The sequence below is a fragment of the Egretta garzetta genome, unplaced genomic scaffold (genome assembly GCF_000687185.1).
Source record: "Egretta garzetta isolate BGI_Z169 unplaced genomic scaffold, ASM68718v1 scaffold250, whole genome shotgun sequence".
NCBI classification, from domain to species: Eukaryota; Metazoa; Chordata; class Aves; order Pelecaniformes; family Ardeidae; genus Egretta; species Egretta garzetta.
Window position 1 is genome coordinate 581,063 of NW_009258294.1, and position 14,492 is coordinate 595,554.

At 36.8% G+C, this 14,492-nt stretch overlaps 1 protein-coding gene across 7 annotated transcripts in view; it reads left to right on the forward strand.

The window, feature by feature from the left end:
- The window catches only part of KDM4C (lysine demethylase 4C), a 290,608-nt gene that overhangs the window by 57,270 nt on the left and 218,846 nt on the right, over positions 1-14,492 (forward strand). For all 7 annotated transcript variants that reach the window (XM_035893611.1, XM_009638241.2, XM_035893595.1 and 4 more), the window contains 2 exons: positions 357-406; positions 10,574-10,677. In XM_035893611.1, the coding sequence (XP_035749504.1) occupies positions 357-406; positions 10,574-10,677 (154 nt within the window). The remainder of the gene's footprint in view (positions 1-356; positions 407-10,573; positions 10,678-14,492) is intronic.

Below are 14,492 nucleotides of genomic sequence, written 5' to 3' on the forward strand. Positions count from 1 at the left end.
AAATTAAACTTGGTTTATGTGGTTTTGTTTCATCTGGAAAATGAAAATATATGAGTCTCTTTTTAACTGGAGTGGTGGAATAGTATCAAATATTGTCAGTATACATGATTTTAAATAGTGAATGCAACATTCTTGAACTACATATTATAATATTTAAACTAGAAATAAGCTAAAGTGTTTTCTCAAAAATACCTTCTATATTTTTTCCTCAGAATTTGGTATATTTTTCTCATATAATTTTTCAGTCTTTAATATTTTTGATTTCTGTATTTTTAGACATTTATCATATGCAAATCATGGCTTGTCTAGTAATTATGTTTTTAAGCATTTCATCCTTTTCTTTATGTGAATTTTAGGTATGCTATTCCTCCAGAGCATGGGAAACGGCTTGAAAGACTAGCTCAAGGTAATATTTTCAGTATTTCCATATGTAAGATGTCTGAAGGACAAACCTCCAGCAAAGTGAAAAACATTGTCCTTGGCTCAACTACTGTGTTTTATTACTTAATGTTGTGTGACTTTTATCTGTCTACGGTATGATTGCAAACAAGGAACATTTTCTAGTACTCTGAGGAATTCTTAAGAAACAAAATATCTTTTTTTTTTTTTTTTTTTTTTTTTTTTTTTTTTTTTTTTTTTTTTTTTTTTCCCCCTTGATTTTGTACTGGCATATTTAGCTTGGTGGAACTTATGAAAATGAGGCTTAGTATTTTGTTCTTCACTAGATTTTCATTGCTAGTATCTTTGTCACATCTGTGCCCTTGCTTTTTCTTGTCATAGCTTCTTTTCATCAGTAACTTTTTAAACTTAACTTCTTGGCCAAATTTGATACAAAGATAGAATTATTGAAGACAACTGAATCTCCGGAAGTTTCATGGAGGTTAATGGCTGGGTAGAGGATGGAAACCTGGTTAGTATCTCTGGGAAGCGGACAAAATGTAACAATGCTAAATCTTGTAACAGCCTGCTGGCCAGTGGGCAGGCATATAAATCCACTTTAGCCAAAGTGTGTGCTGGCATTTGCCCTTCAGAGGTGTGAGGAACATCTGTTGAGAAGGGGCAGAGCATATTGCCTGGTCTACAGTAAAATTCTTCTCACACAGTAATTTGTTTTATTTTCAATAACATTATACCTCTCTCTTTGTTTCTAGATTAAGAGTGCAACTTATAAATATGGGAATAATTAGGCATGTTTCTCGGCCTGGCAGCCCATGTTTTATATCCTGCTGTTAACTGTATTATATAAGGAATGCTACTGAAATTTGGTAATTAGTGTATCAGGACCACTTCTGAAAATTTTTGTACATTTTCTTCTGATTTCCATTTTATGTGCATATAGGTACATGGCTCTTTTTTCTGAGCTATTTTTAAACTATTGCTGAGAACAGTAAGATGGCATGTATTGCCGAGATGTGGAAGTGAAGTGAAGACCTGGAACTTGCAGTCTTAGAAACACATCTCAGAAAGACAGATTTCAACCTGGATAACTACATTTACTATTCCTGAATTTTCCCATAGTTTCCATTAGGAAAGTTGTTGCTCATTTCTTTGCTTTCCAGATTCTTTTTCCAGCTTGCAAAGTATAGAAGTCTTCATATGCATACCTTGAAGCTTTTCGTTTTCACTGGTAAACAAATTCATACATGTTGTAGACCTGGCAAGTGACACTGATAATCATCCAATAATTATTTTTAAGATTTACAGGAAATAATCAAGGAGTAAAAGGAATAGACAATTGGAAAAGGTTCAGAGAGGGACGCTAGGACTGGTGAAGAGTTTGCCTTTTTGTTTTGTGTAATTGTTAGTAATTGTTTGTAGTAATTGTTAGTGAGCTCTACCTTTTGAATCTGAAAGAGGGTCAAATAAAGGGAAGGGGGAATAATAAAGACCCGTGATGACTGGAATGGAAAAGGTGACCTAAGAGTGATTGTTCACCAGGTCTTCCAGTATAACTAGAGACTCTGAATGAAGAGTCTTAGCGGGTTCAAAACAAACAGAGGGAGATGGCTCCTTTCGCAGTATGAACTCCTCACCAGATTCTAAAATTTTGCATGGATTCAGGGGGACCGTGGACAAAACTGGCAAAGAAATCTGGAGGAGAGTAGGAATTACATCTGGCTTTGGAAGTCTTGGAACAGTACTTGTTGGTACTAGGTTACTCAGAGGAAGAAAGGTTTTCATGCTGTATTTAAACACCTGTCTGTACATCTGCTTCTGACACGTGCTGGGAACAAGATCTTTGAGTAGATAGGCTTTTCATGTGATGTGGTATGGCTGCTCTGGTATTTATTGTAGATTACATATTGATTGATTATAGATGTGCAGTGTTTTAAAAATATTCAGATTTTAATGTTCTGTAATGAGTGTGTATGAAAACTTCTATTTTTTGAGAATGAGGGAAGAGAATGGGCAGTTTCAGCAACACTTGTTCACTCTTTTCTAAAAATGAAGTGGCATTAAGGCATGGCATTGTTTGCTGCAGGCTAAAAAAAACCACCCTTCAGATTTTTCTTTGACATATCCTAATTTCTCCAGATATTGGAGTAACCTATGCAAATTCATGAAGTAGGTAACACTTGGAGATACATGCTTTGATATATGGGAGCTTTTAAAGTCACTTAGTGTAAGCTTATATAGTTTAAGAAAGTATTATGTCATAAAACTGCGGCCTGAAGGTGCTCAGGCCTCTTATTGCTGATAATGGTGTCCTAATACAGTAAGACGAATGGGACATAAAGCATTGGGAGAGGTGGAAATCTCCAAACACAGTTTGTCAGAAGCCAGAAGGTTATACTGAGGGAACAGTGTATTAATGTCTGAATGCTAGAGCCAGAATTTGACAGCAGGCTAAGTGGGACTTATGACTTCAGTCTCACCCAGTGAGTTCTTAGGTCCAGAACTGGTCAAAGGACAGAAAGGCATCTGGCTTCAGGTGCACCGGCACACGTGTATGTGCTTTTCTATAGCTGAGAACAGGAACCCAGTTCCTTGACCCTTACTGATAGTTATATTTAAGGACGTTGCCCAGACATGTCACTTGGCTTTAGTCTGCATACATCCTCATGGAAGTAAGTTGTCTACTACTGCTATTAACCGTATGTTAGTACAAGTTATAAAGACCTGTCTGGTGAATGGAAAACTACTTTTCATGATGAACCACGTGTATGATCAAAAATTAATTATTTTTGACCATGTTTTGACTAGTAAATAGCAAGTAAAACAGAATCGGATACTGAACAGTGAAGATAAAATTTCAAATAGTTGTTTATTCCATTATATTCAGTGAATGAAATTGGATTTCTGTAGAAAAAATACATACCTATACAGAGATTCCTACTATAACAACAATCTAAGATAGGTGAGTTAGTTTCACAGACAACCCCCTCTGACATTTCCTAAGTTTTTAGTATTTGACTTTAATTTCTTCTGACATGTTTTTCTGTGAGTAGGTTGTTTTCATGGCCTTTTTGGTCCAGCTAATAGCTTAGAATGGAATGTAGAAGATGATTCTGTAGTTCTTAAGAATAAGGATGATGGACTTATGCTCAATTTGACCTACACACTTTTTTGGGAAACTACCATTTCTGATTATTTCCATACTGTGGAGGTTAAGAGCTCTGTGATCTTCTACTTTGCAACTGCTACCTGCAGTCTGAGTTTTACAGTGATGTATTTTAAAAAGATGAAAATGTAAAGTAAGCTGCATGGACGCAAGTTACTTAATAGTAAACGTTAATAAAACAATGTAAATGAGACCTTCATACTTAATTACATGTGTATTGAAAATATTTCTAATCGTATTTTCGTATGAGTACAGTATCTGAAGAAAAAAGAAGTAGTTTATTCAAGAAGGTTAGCTCTGATGACCAGATGCCTACTGAATTAATTGAATGCTCCTAAATAATTAAAATAATAAAATAGTGCATTAAATGTGACAGGTTGTCTAAGTCAAGGCAGCAGTTGATACATAAAATTAAAGGAAGGCTAGAATATTTTCCATTATCTTGTCTGCACATCACAATTACCACACATGCCTTTTGTGCATGAATGCTTTCATTTTTGCTTTGCATTGAAATCTTGATTGACTGTGGCACCTACAAATGCTTTATCTGAAAGATATTAGACTTGCATCTAATAAAGACAACAGTTTGATTTTGCCCTTCAGCTGCTTTCTCACTTATGTTGGTTTTTTTCAATTTCATGTAGACATAAATGTAATAAAAATCTCAAGTGAGCTGTTAACTGCAATTTTTATACTTGTTATGTTAATCTGTAATACCATGGTATTCTTAAGGATTTTTTGTTTCACAAAATGGGTTTGAAAATAAGGAGAATAGAAGCAGAGTGGCAAGTCAGAAATGACAATTTGAAGGATTTTCAAGGTCTTTTAATAGATCATTTAATTGCAGAAACTGTTTTAGAGAGGAGATGGCATCTATCCGTGGTGTTCAATTATGTTAAAGAAGAAACAAAGTAAAGTTTAATATATTGTAAGTATGTAGGGGTGTAATAAAAAGCTTTGTATGGCGTATAGTATTAATTAATTAATTTCATGCAGAAGTCATTACCTTTTACGCATGAAAACAAATATAAATAGTTGTTGAAATGAAACTTGATGTGGAATTTGCTTAACTTCTGAGGGTCTGGAATCTGAAAACTTGAGCAGCTGAAGAATTGGAACTTTATCTCAAATGATAGTTATATGAGTCAAGCTAAGAAAGTTGCATCTAAGAGACGATAAACCTAAGACTATAACATACTCATCTGGGCATAACACCACTCACATTTTACAGCACTTGCTTCTTTTGTGGCTTTTGTACTCTGTGCGTTGTATAGCATACAAATTGCCACTGCTTCTTTATGAGGATTGTTGTCATGCAAACTCATCCTCCTGATTTCTTTATGTGCAATACAGAAAGTTAAAGAAGTTCAAATCACAGCAAATTAATTTAAATACATTATACGAACTTTGTCTTTATACCTACCAAAGTAAAATCTAGAAGTAAAACTACTAGAAAACTCAGTCCTCCTTTAATCTCTGCCTGTGTTCCAAGAGTACTGACCAGTGAATTATGAATAATATTTTGTATGTTCTAAGTCCTTTAAATGAAGATCTGTACAAGTAAAAAAGTACTGTAACTTTGATCTTAATTGTATTAATTTGCATTGTTTATAATTACATTAAAGATATTTGCATTTTAGGGTGTTCTCCTTCTTATGTTTTAAGTTTTATGGGTTTATGTTTATATTTTCATATTTTATATTTTCAGTTAATGTTAATAAACTAGAAATACAGGACCTTTGCTGTAAAATTTCAGGTGAAGACTTCAGTATGGAAGTGTAGAAAAAGATATGAAGTCTAGCCTCATTCATTGACTGGTCAGAATTTGATTTGAAAGTTCCCTAAGAATATGATTTTATGTATGTGCGCTTAAATAATGACTTTATTATTGGCCAAATTATGATATCCATGATCATACAAGGTAATATACAGCCAATCACCCTGTTTAAATCAACGGACTTGTAGAATACTCTGTTGGGAATAGTATTGTAATTTGTCCATGTATGATGGTAGCTGAACAGTTTTATTTGAAAATAGTATTGATGCATTCTTAGTACTGTAGATAAGCGTTCCAAGTATCCTGGAAATGGTAATCAACCAGGAAATGGAATCCAATCCATTTCAGTTTGCATGAGTGATAATTTTGATGTGGTCATCTGATATGAGCTGTGTGTGAATTGTAGGAATGATACTCTCAGGGTGAAAAAAAAAATGAGCCTGCCAGATAGCAATACTCACACGTCCCTCAATGATTTATTTTAAGATGTTCTTTACCCCTGAGCCATTGTATGTATGCTTTAAAGACCCTCAGCACAGCAGTGTCCTGTGTGTTGGAATCCTGTCTTCCTCAGACACAGCTAGGAATCTGCTCAGTGCCCACTGCTCCCAGCTTCCCCTGAAGATGACACACAAGTCCATGGGACCTGATGAGATGCATCCCAGAGTCCTGAGAGAACTGGCCGATGTAGTCGCCAAGCCACTCTCCATGATATTTGAAAAGTCATGGCAGTCAGGTGAAGTCCCTGGTGACTGGAAGAAGGGGAACGTTGTGCCCATTTTCAAAAAGGGGAGAAAGGAAGACCCCGGAAACTATCGACCTGTCAGCCTCACCTCTGTGCCTGGGAAGATCATGGAACAGATCCTCCTAGAAGCTATGGTAAGGCACATGGAGGCCAGGGAGATAATTCAAGATAGCCAGCATGGCTTCACCAAGGGCAAGTCCTGCCTGACGAACCTAGTGGCTTTCTATGATGGTGTGACGTCAACGGTGGACAGAGGGAAACCAATGGATGTCATCTATCTGGACTTCTGCAAGGCCTTTGACACGGTCCCCCACAACATCCTTCTCTCTAAATTGGAGAGCTATGGATTTGATGGGTGGACTGTTCGGTGGATAAGGAACTGGCTGGATGGTCGCATCCAGAGGGTAGTGGTCAATGGCTCAATGTCCGGATGGAGATCAGTGACGAGTGGTGTCCCTCAGGGGTCCGTACTGGGACCGGTGCTCTTTAACATTTTCATCAATGACTTAGACAGCGAGATCGAGTGCACCCTCAGCAAGTTTGCGGATGACACCAAGCTGAGTGGTGAGGTTGACACACCAGAAGGAAGGGATGTCATCCAAAGAGACCTGGACAGGCTGGAGAGGTGGGCCTGTGTGAACCTCATGAGGTTCAACAAGGCCAAGTGCAAGGTCCTGCACCTGGGATGGGGTAACCCCCAGTATCAATACAGGCGGGGGAAAGAAAGGATCGAGAGCAGCCCTGCCGAGAGGGACGACACCCAAACCATTTTCTTCCAAATGGCAGAAAGTATTGTTTCTGGGTCGAGGGAGGTGATTCTGCCCCTCTACTCAGCTCTGGTGAGACCTCACCTGGAGTACTGCGTCCAGCTCTGGAGCCCTCAGCACAAGAAGGACATGGAACTGTTGGAACGGGTCCAGAGGAGGGCTACAAAAATGATCCGAGGGCTGGAGCACCTCTCCTATGAGGACAGGCTGAGGGAGTTGGGCTTGTTCAGCCTGGAGAAAAGGAGGCTACGGGGAGACCTGATTGCGGCCTTCCAGTACCTAAAGGGGGCCTATAGGAAAGATGGGGAACGTCTTTTTCATAGGGCCAGCTGTGTTAGGACAAGGGGAAATGGTTTTAAACTAGAACAGGGTAGGTTCAGGCTAGAGGTAAGGAAGAAATTTTTTACAACAAGGGTGGTAAAACACTGGAACAGGTTGCCCAGAGAGGTAGTGGAGGCCCCATCCCTGGAAACATTCAAGGCCAGGTTGGATGGGGCTCTGAGCAATCTGATCTAGTTAGCAGTGTCCCTGCTCACTGCAGGGGGGTTGGACTAGATGACCACTAGTGGTCCCTTCCAACCCTAAACATTCTATGATTCTATGATTCTATTCTATTCTATTCTATGAGAAAGCTTTGAATTTTGTCTAGAGTATGGATCATAAAACCAGAAATTGTATGGATGTGTCATTGTCTACTGAGGTGGAACAGCATTGACAAAAATGTCTTAATCAGCCCAGTGATAAGACTGTAACTCAAGAAGTAATTTTATTTTAATACAAATAGAATTGGTTATGTTGTGTAAGATTATCTTATTTTGGGTTACGTTATCTGTCAGAATATGTACGTAGAGTCTTCTGAGACCATGTTTTTGATTGTTAACACAGTCTGAAGCCTATGTTTTCACACCTTCTTTGCGATTGTTGCTTGTGTTAATTAGATAAGGTTTTTAAAAAGCCTGAGTGGGACTTCCAGAGTGAATGTACTCTACCTGTAGTTTATGTGCCACCAAGTGTTGAATCACGTATGTACTAATTCTGCTCTAGATGTTGAGAACGTCGAAGTTTCTTTAAATCATGGATTGGAGAATTTTCAACTAGATGCTCTTTTTCTCATGGACGTAAATCAATAACCTAATTCTGTTTTACCCTGATCTTTGATTATTGCTCATCAGCTCCTATGAAGTAATTGTTTTGAATTGTCATTCTGTGTTCTGTGTACTCATTTCCCAGAAGATAAGTAGGCTACAGATGGCTCAATACAAGTATTAAGGTGTAGAAGAGGTCTGCCACATGTCAAGAGACCGTCTGAGAAACTGGGTTTGCATGCAGATTCCCATAAATTATCTGCCTTTGTAGAACTGATTTAGAGTTGATAGATTAGTGCTAATGGATTAAATTAAGATTTCGTATGTCTCATAAAAGCATGAGTGTACTACAGAACTTGAATGGTAGTTGCATTTTAGATAGATATCAGTATTTTTTCTTTTGGATGGGGGATTTCACTGAATAGCCATGATTAACTGGTAATCCTGTAAATTGGTAATTTTAACATCAGCTTGGTGTTTGACAGTGGTTCTGGCGTGTTGCAGGCATGTCTTGAGTTGGCTTACATTTACTGTATTTGTAAGAGTCTTGTGATGTTTCTAATGCAACGTCCTCTATTCAGTGTGCTACTAGGTTTTCTTTTCACATCTGCTAACCAGTTCTCCCACAGGGGTTTTCTTTCCTCAAACAAAAGCTTGTATGACCTTACCTTTAGCCTGGGCAGAACAAAAGACCTTCTGATGAACTGAGTCTTGTAGTGAGGAAATACTACCTTCCTTTCTTCCCTTGTTCATTGAAGGGGAGGGCTTTTGGTAAAATGAGGTGAATGAGACTGGAAAATTTGCGTGTTATGTAAGTGTAGACTTTGATGGAGTCAGAAGATATTTTATAGTGGTACAGAATGTGTAGGCTGCACTTTGATTTCCCTATGAGGGTTTTGTACCCACAGCAAATGTTCTCCTGTAAAATTCTCAATCGATTCTGAGCAGATGTGTGTTCTGCTGTTCTGTGTTGTTTGCAACTTTCTTAGAATTCAGCATCAGACTTGCCTTTTTTCACAAATATTTCTGATCTTTTGGAGCTGTAGCGCTACAACTTAGGTTTTCGATATCTGCCCACTGTTTGCTTTTTATCAGCATGTATTGAGCTAATTAAGCAGTAGCAGAATTTGGTACGAAATTTGTTTTCTCAGGGAAAACAACTCAGTCAAACTCTCAGTGCTTTTAGAATTTAAGGTTTTTGCTACTTTTCATTCCAGGTATTTCCTTAGTCTCAAGTATAATTTTCAGTCACTTTTTTCACTGTGTGTTCCAGTATATTTCTATTATTCTGCTGCTCAGGGCTGAGATTTCTTGAAGCTCATATGCTGTAGATTCCAAGTTATGATTGTTATCATTATCTTATAGGCATTAATTGTGCCAAAATAGTTATTTGCTGGAGCTGGCTAATTACGGTCTAGTTTTTTAACTGTCTTTTAGTCAATGAAGCCAAACCTGTATGATAAAACTGTACCTACCAAGTAGCACTTTTTGAAACTGATAACATTATTTGCAATTCCAAAAGAGAGTAAAGAATTCTGTACCTGTTGATGGGGAGAAAAAAGAATGAATGATAAATTTGAATAAAACTTTATCAGGGCATCTTAGCAGAGTTCCTAGTACATTGATCAGCATAAGTGTACATTACACTTTTGCTGCTTAAGTGCTGCTTAACCTTATATCTGAGAGATTATAAAAAAAATTGTTCTTCCAGGACTGGGGAGTGTGCTAGAAAAGAATGTACAAAGCCTATAACGATTATAATGTGATCACCTTGAAATTGTTCTGAATTGTAGGCCGGTTAATGGACATGAATGTAAGACTCGCCAGAGAGAAGAAATTAAATCTGACGTTACAGAGAAGGCTATGTATTATGGCAAATTGTTGAGATTTCATCTTTTTCCTTGAGTAATTTAAAATACTTGGATGGTTAATTGATTGAAAGTGATTCTTCTCTTTTTTTTTTTTTTTTTTTTTTTTTTTAATAATCAAGTAGTGAGTGCATTGCTTCAAGAACTAAACTACTTCTGTGAATGACAAACTAACATTTACCTGAGAGGGATGCAACAATTTGTGCAAACACAGTAAAGAGATGACAGAAAGCCTTTTTAACTAGTTAAATATCCTGTGGCTAATTTTGTGTCCACTAAGCATTTGTGTTAAATTTTTCCTGTATTTTTCTTGGGTGACCTCTTACTGCTTTCATACAATTACCAGGCTTTTCCAGCAAAACATTTACAATTTAGTCTGGAGAATAATTGAGTGGTGTTCTTGGATAATATATTAGTTGTGGACAGAATGAATGCTAATGTTTAAAAAAAAAACAAAACCAAACCCCCAATAAAATATTTCTGTGAAGGGTAAGAAAACCATGCCTAATTTTACAGGTCCAAATTATTTTAGATTATTTCGCTTCTTAACAAACAAACAAAAAAAGCAAACAAAAAACTACCAAACCCCTGTAACCCACCCCCTGAAAATCAGTTGAAAAACTTGGGAGGTGCATTTGATTTTTATACAAATCTCTCAGGACCTAGCAGTAACATGATAAAAAAAGTGTTATGTGTTGTAAAATATTACATACATTTCCTAATTATTTTAATTAAAAGATACCTGATTTTCCTTATCTTGCCTTTTTAGGGTTCTTCCCAAGCAGCTCTCAAGGATGTGATGCTTTTCTTCGCCACAAGATGACTCTAATTTCTCCATCGATATTGAAAAAGTATGGAATTCCTTTTGACAAGGTACATTAGTGTTTATTTTTAAACTGTGCATTCATGTATTGAATTCGGTATGTTTACTATAAGGATTGTTTATATTAAGGGTGGGGCAAAATTACTATTGGGGTTTTTTTAGGCACTGGCTCTGAAAAGATGAAAAGAAATGCATGTAGTATTAGGACTTTCACATGGTTTAGCTTGGAATTTTCTAGCAGAAAACACTTTTAGACATAATAATCTTTATCCTAAAAGTTTCTGTGATTCTTAAGATGTTACTAATATTTTTTATTTCTATTTCGTTTCCATGTAAGCTTGCACTTTTCTGAAACACTTCTTAACTAGCTGTATAGACTTAAGTTGTATACCTAGTATTTTAAGATAAATGTTTAATTTCTTTATGTCTCTGTATTGTTTTTCTGATGCAGTTAAACATAACTTTATTGGTATTGTGATTTAAAAGGTTTCAGGTGGAACAAAACCAAAAGAATTGTTACTTAATTTAAAATATATTTTAAAAGCTGTAACAGAAAAAGTGTGAATGATTATTTTGTGCTGCGAGGTAGTGGCAGACTGGACATTTGATAAGAACTTTATATAAACAGGAAGTGGAAAGAATAACTGGCTTTCTTCTTTGAGGATTAATTTAATACATAGCTGTTTTCAAAAACATCTGAAGTATTCAGATTCTTCTCCTTCCCTCTAAGATTTTCTACCGTACTGTTTTCTACTTTGAACTTCCTACAGGTGCCAACTAATAAAAATGCTTCTACTGCATTGATTTTTCTTTAAGTATATTTATTCTATATCCTGAACATTTTGCAGATTTTAAATTTCTAAATTCAAGAGCTTTGTAAAGCTACTCAGAAGAGTAGTGCTTGATTCAGAAGGTCCCCTGCCCAAACATTTGTTTATGTTGTACCAATTTCTTAAAAGCCTTTTGATTTTTAAGGGGTTATGATTCTTGGTTTTGCACTGCATAGGTGTTCAGAAGAACCAGGCAATATATACTTTTTCTCACTCTATTACTGCTGCAATATAGTCCTGTAAACTGTCCTCGCCACACTCCTTGTTTGTTATTGTGGTTTCTGTTTTAGTGTATGTGGTGTTTCTTTATTGATACCATGTGGACATGTATATACAAACATAGCTTATCATGTTCCCTGGCTTAGGATGTATAGGATAGGATACAGAATAATGCAGTGCTTTCTATCTGTTTTAGTTGACAAGTTGACATTTTTGTAACAATGAAATGTAGCCCACAGAAATGATATGTTAATTGAATTTTTTCATGTATAATATTGTTGTGGTTTAACCCCAGTAAGCAGCTAAGAACCACACAGCTGCTCACTCATGCCTGGTGGGATGGGGGAGAGAACTGGAAGGGTGAAAGCTTGTAGGCTGAGATACAGACAGGTTAATAGGTAAAGCAAAAGCTGCATGTGCAAGCAGAGCAAAACAAGGAATTCATGCACTCCTTCCTACCGGCAGGCAGGTGTTCAGCCATCTCCAGGAAAGCAGGGCTCCATCACATGTAGCGGTTGCTTGAGAAGACAAACGCCATCACTCCAAACATCCTCCCTTTCTTCTTCCCACAGCTTTTATTGCTGAGTATGACATCATGTGGTGTGGAATATCCCTTTGGCCAGTTGGGGTCAGCTGTCCCGGCTGTGCCCTCTCCCAGCTTCTTGTGCACCCCCAGCCTCCTCACTGGTGGGGCGAGGTGAGAAGCAGAAAAGGCCTTGACTCTGTGTAAGCCCTGCTCAGCAATAACTAACACATCCCTGGGTTATCAACACTGTTGACAGCACAGGTGGGATGAAGCCACTGATTTGTTATATGCCTTTTTGAATATCCCTTCACTTTTCATGCTTAAATCAACCTATGTATAAAATTGAAGAAATCTAGGTGTTTAGAATGATACTGCCTGCCTTGGAAAGCAAGCTTTTTTGAATAAATTACTCATATAAGTAGTAGTTTGTTTTCTGAATGATATATTATCCTATGGAAATGTAGTTGCTGAGTTCAGTTTTTGTAATATATAGGTAAATACTGATTCCCTTCATAGCCTTGTGCTTTATCATGAAGTGTCAGATGAAACCTTCCAAACTTGAAGGTTTTATAACAAGATTTATAGTTTTGGATTTACAGAACATTACTCCGAACAGTGTAATTTTCAGTGGTTGGTGTTTAAAGTAGCATATTGCAGAATGCCGGCATATTTGTTTTCAGTACCACACATCTGAGGTGGGTAAGGGAGTTGACGGTATTATTTCAGTGTCTTGATTATTCCTTTATTCCAATTTAAAAAAAAAAAAAAAAGTGCTAGAAATAGTCAAATATTTAAGTTTGGTTCTATCACCTCGTCTGGGAGGAAGCAGACTGTACCCAAGTGTAATTGTAATTAATGGGATTCAGTGAGAAAGTGAATAGAGAGAACCAGGCTGTGATCTCTCATGGCTCAAAGTGATAGAAGTGGAAATGTGCTGAATGCTGATAAGTCAGCCTGTGCCTACCAGGTGGCAGCTGAACTGCTGCTTGTTGCAATAGAACACCTGCTAAACTGTCAGTAGAGGGAGGGTGTATTGAGATAAATTTTGGAATTGTTAGCATTGAGAATAATCTTTCTTAAACATTTCCACAGTGATTGTTGGAGTGCTACAGTAGCAGTTATAATATATGCACCTGTATGTGCATTTGCATATATATACTAAATATGAACCCACGAAATTTAACCTTGCAAAGTGCAAATGCAAAACATATGATCCAATTTTATTCTTTAGCTTTGTAAGCTAAGTATATTTTTCTTGTCTTCCTCTCTCTCCTTCATCCCATAATACAATCAGAAATACACATCCTGAAGTGTTATTCCTGTGTATTTATTCTTGCATTAAGCAAAAAAAAGAAAAGCACACAAAGAATTTGCAAAGCTATAAGATGAGAATTTTGAAGAAGAAAGGGGGGATTCTGGAAGTGGAAATTGAATGTAAAACAACCATGCCAGCAAAAAGCTGAGATTTAAGACATGATATTTTAGTAAGAAAAATATTTTGAATTTTGAATTTTAATTTTGGTGATTGTTTACAATTTAACTCTCCCTTTTTGCCATTTCAAATCAAATGTGTATTTCGGTAAAAGGAGTCATATTTGTATTTCTTAATTTTTCATACTGTATTCCTTAGGCAAAGCATTGTCACACAATGAAAACAGCCTATTTAATCTCTTAAGTCTCCTTATTTTCCTGTAATCAGCAAATGCATCTTGTCGAACAGTTGTCAGTCATTGCTCAGATTATTTGCTTCCTTTGAATGGATCTGTTTGCTTTTTAGTGGGCCTGCTGTCTGATGTGTGTTTCATGTAAAAAGGCTTATAAGAGTATGGGGAATCTCTTTTAACTCTTTTACTTCTGAAACTCCTAGTTTATTGATTAACTCTTATCAGATAGTTCAGAAGACAGTGTGCCATTTCTAGTCTCTGACTAGCCTGTCCTTGATACAGTGTTTGGTTGTCTGACTTTAAGAGATTAAAGCTGTCTCTGAGTGGAGAGAGTATTAGTGACTGACAAGAAGTGCTGTCTGTCCTTTTCTTCATGTCCAGGGGAGAGCAGCAGTCCATCCAAGTATAGGAAGATGAGATTTCTCTCTTGAAAGAGAGTATCCTGACCAGTGATTTGTTTACCTTCCCCCACTTCTTTTTGTAATTTACTCTAGAAGCCTTTAATATCTGATATCTCTTTTATAGCTACTAGGAATTTGATTTGGTTTTGGCTATATGAAATATAATTACTATGTCCGTGGTTGTTGTGGTGGGTTGTTTTTTTTTTTTTTTTTTTTGGGTTTTTT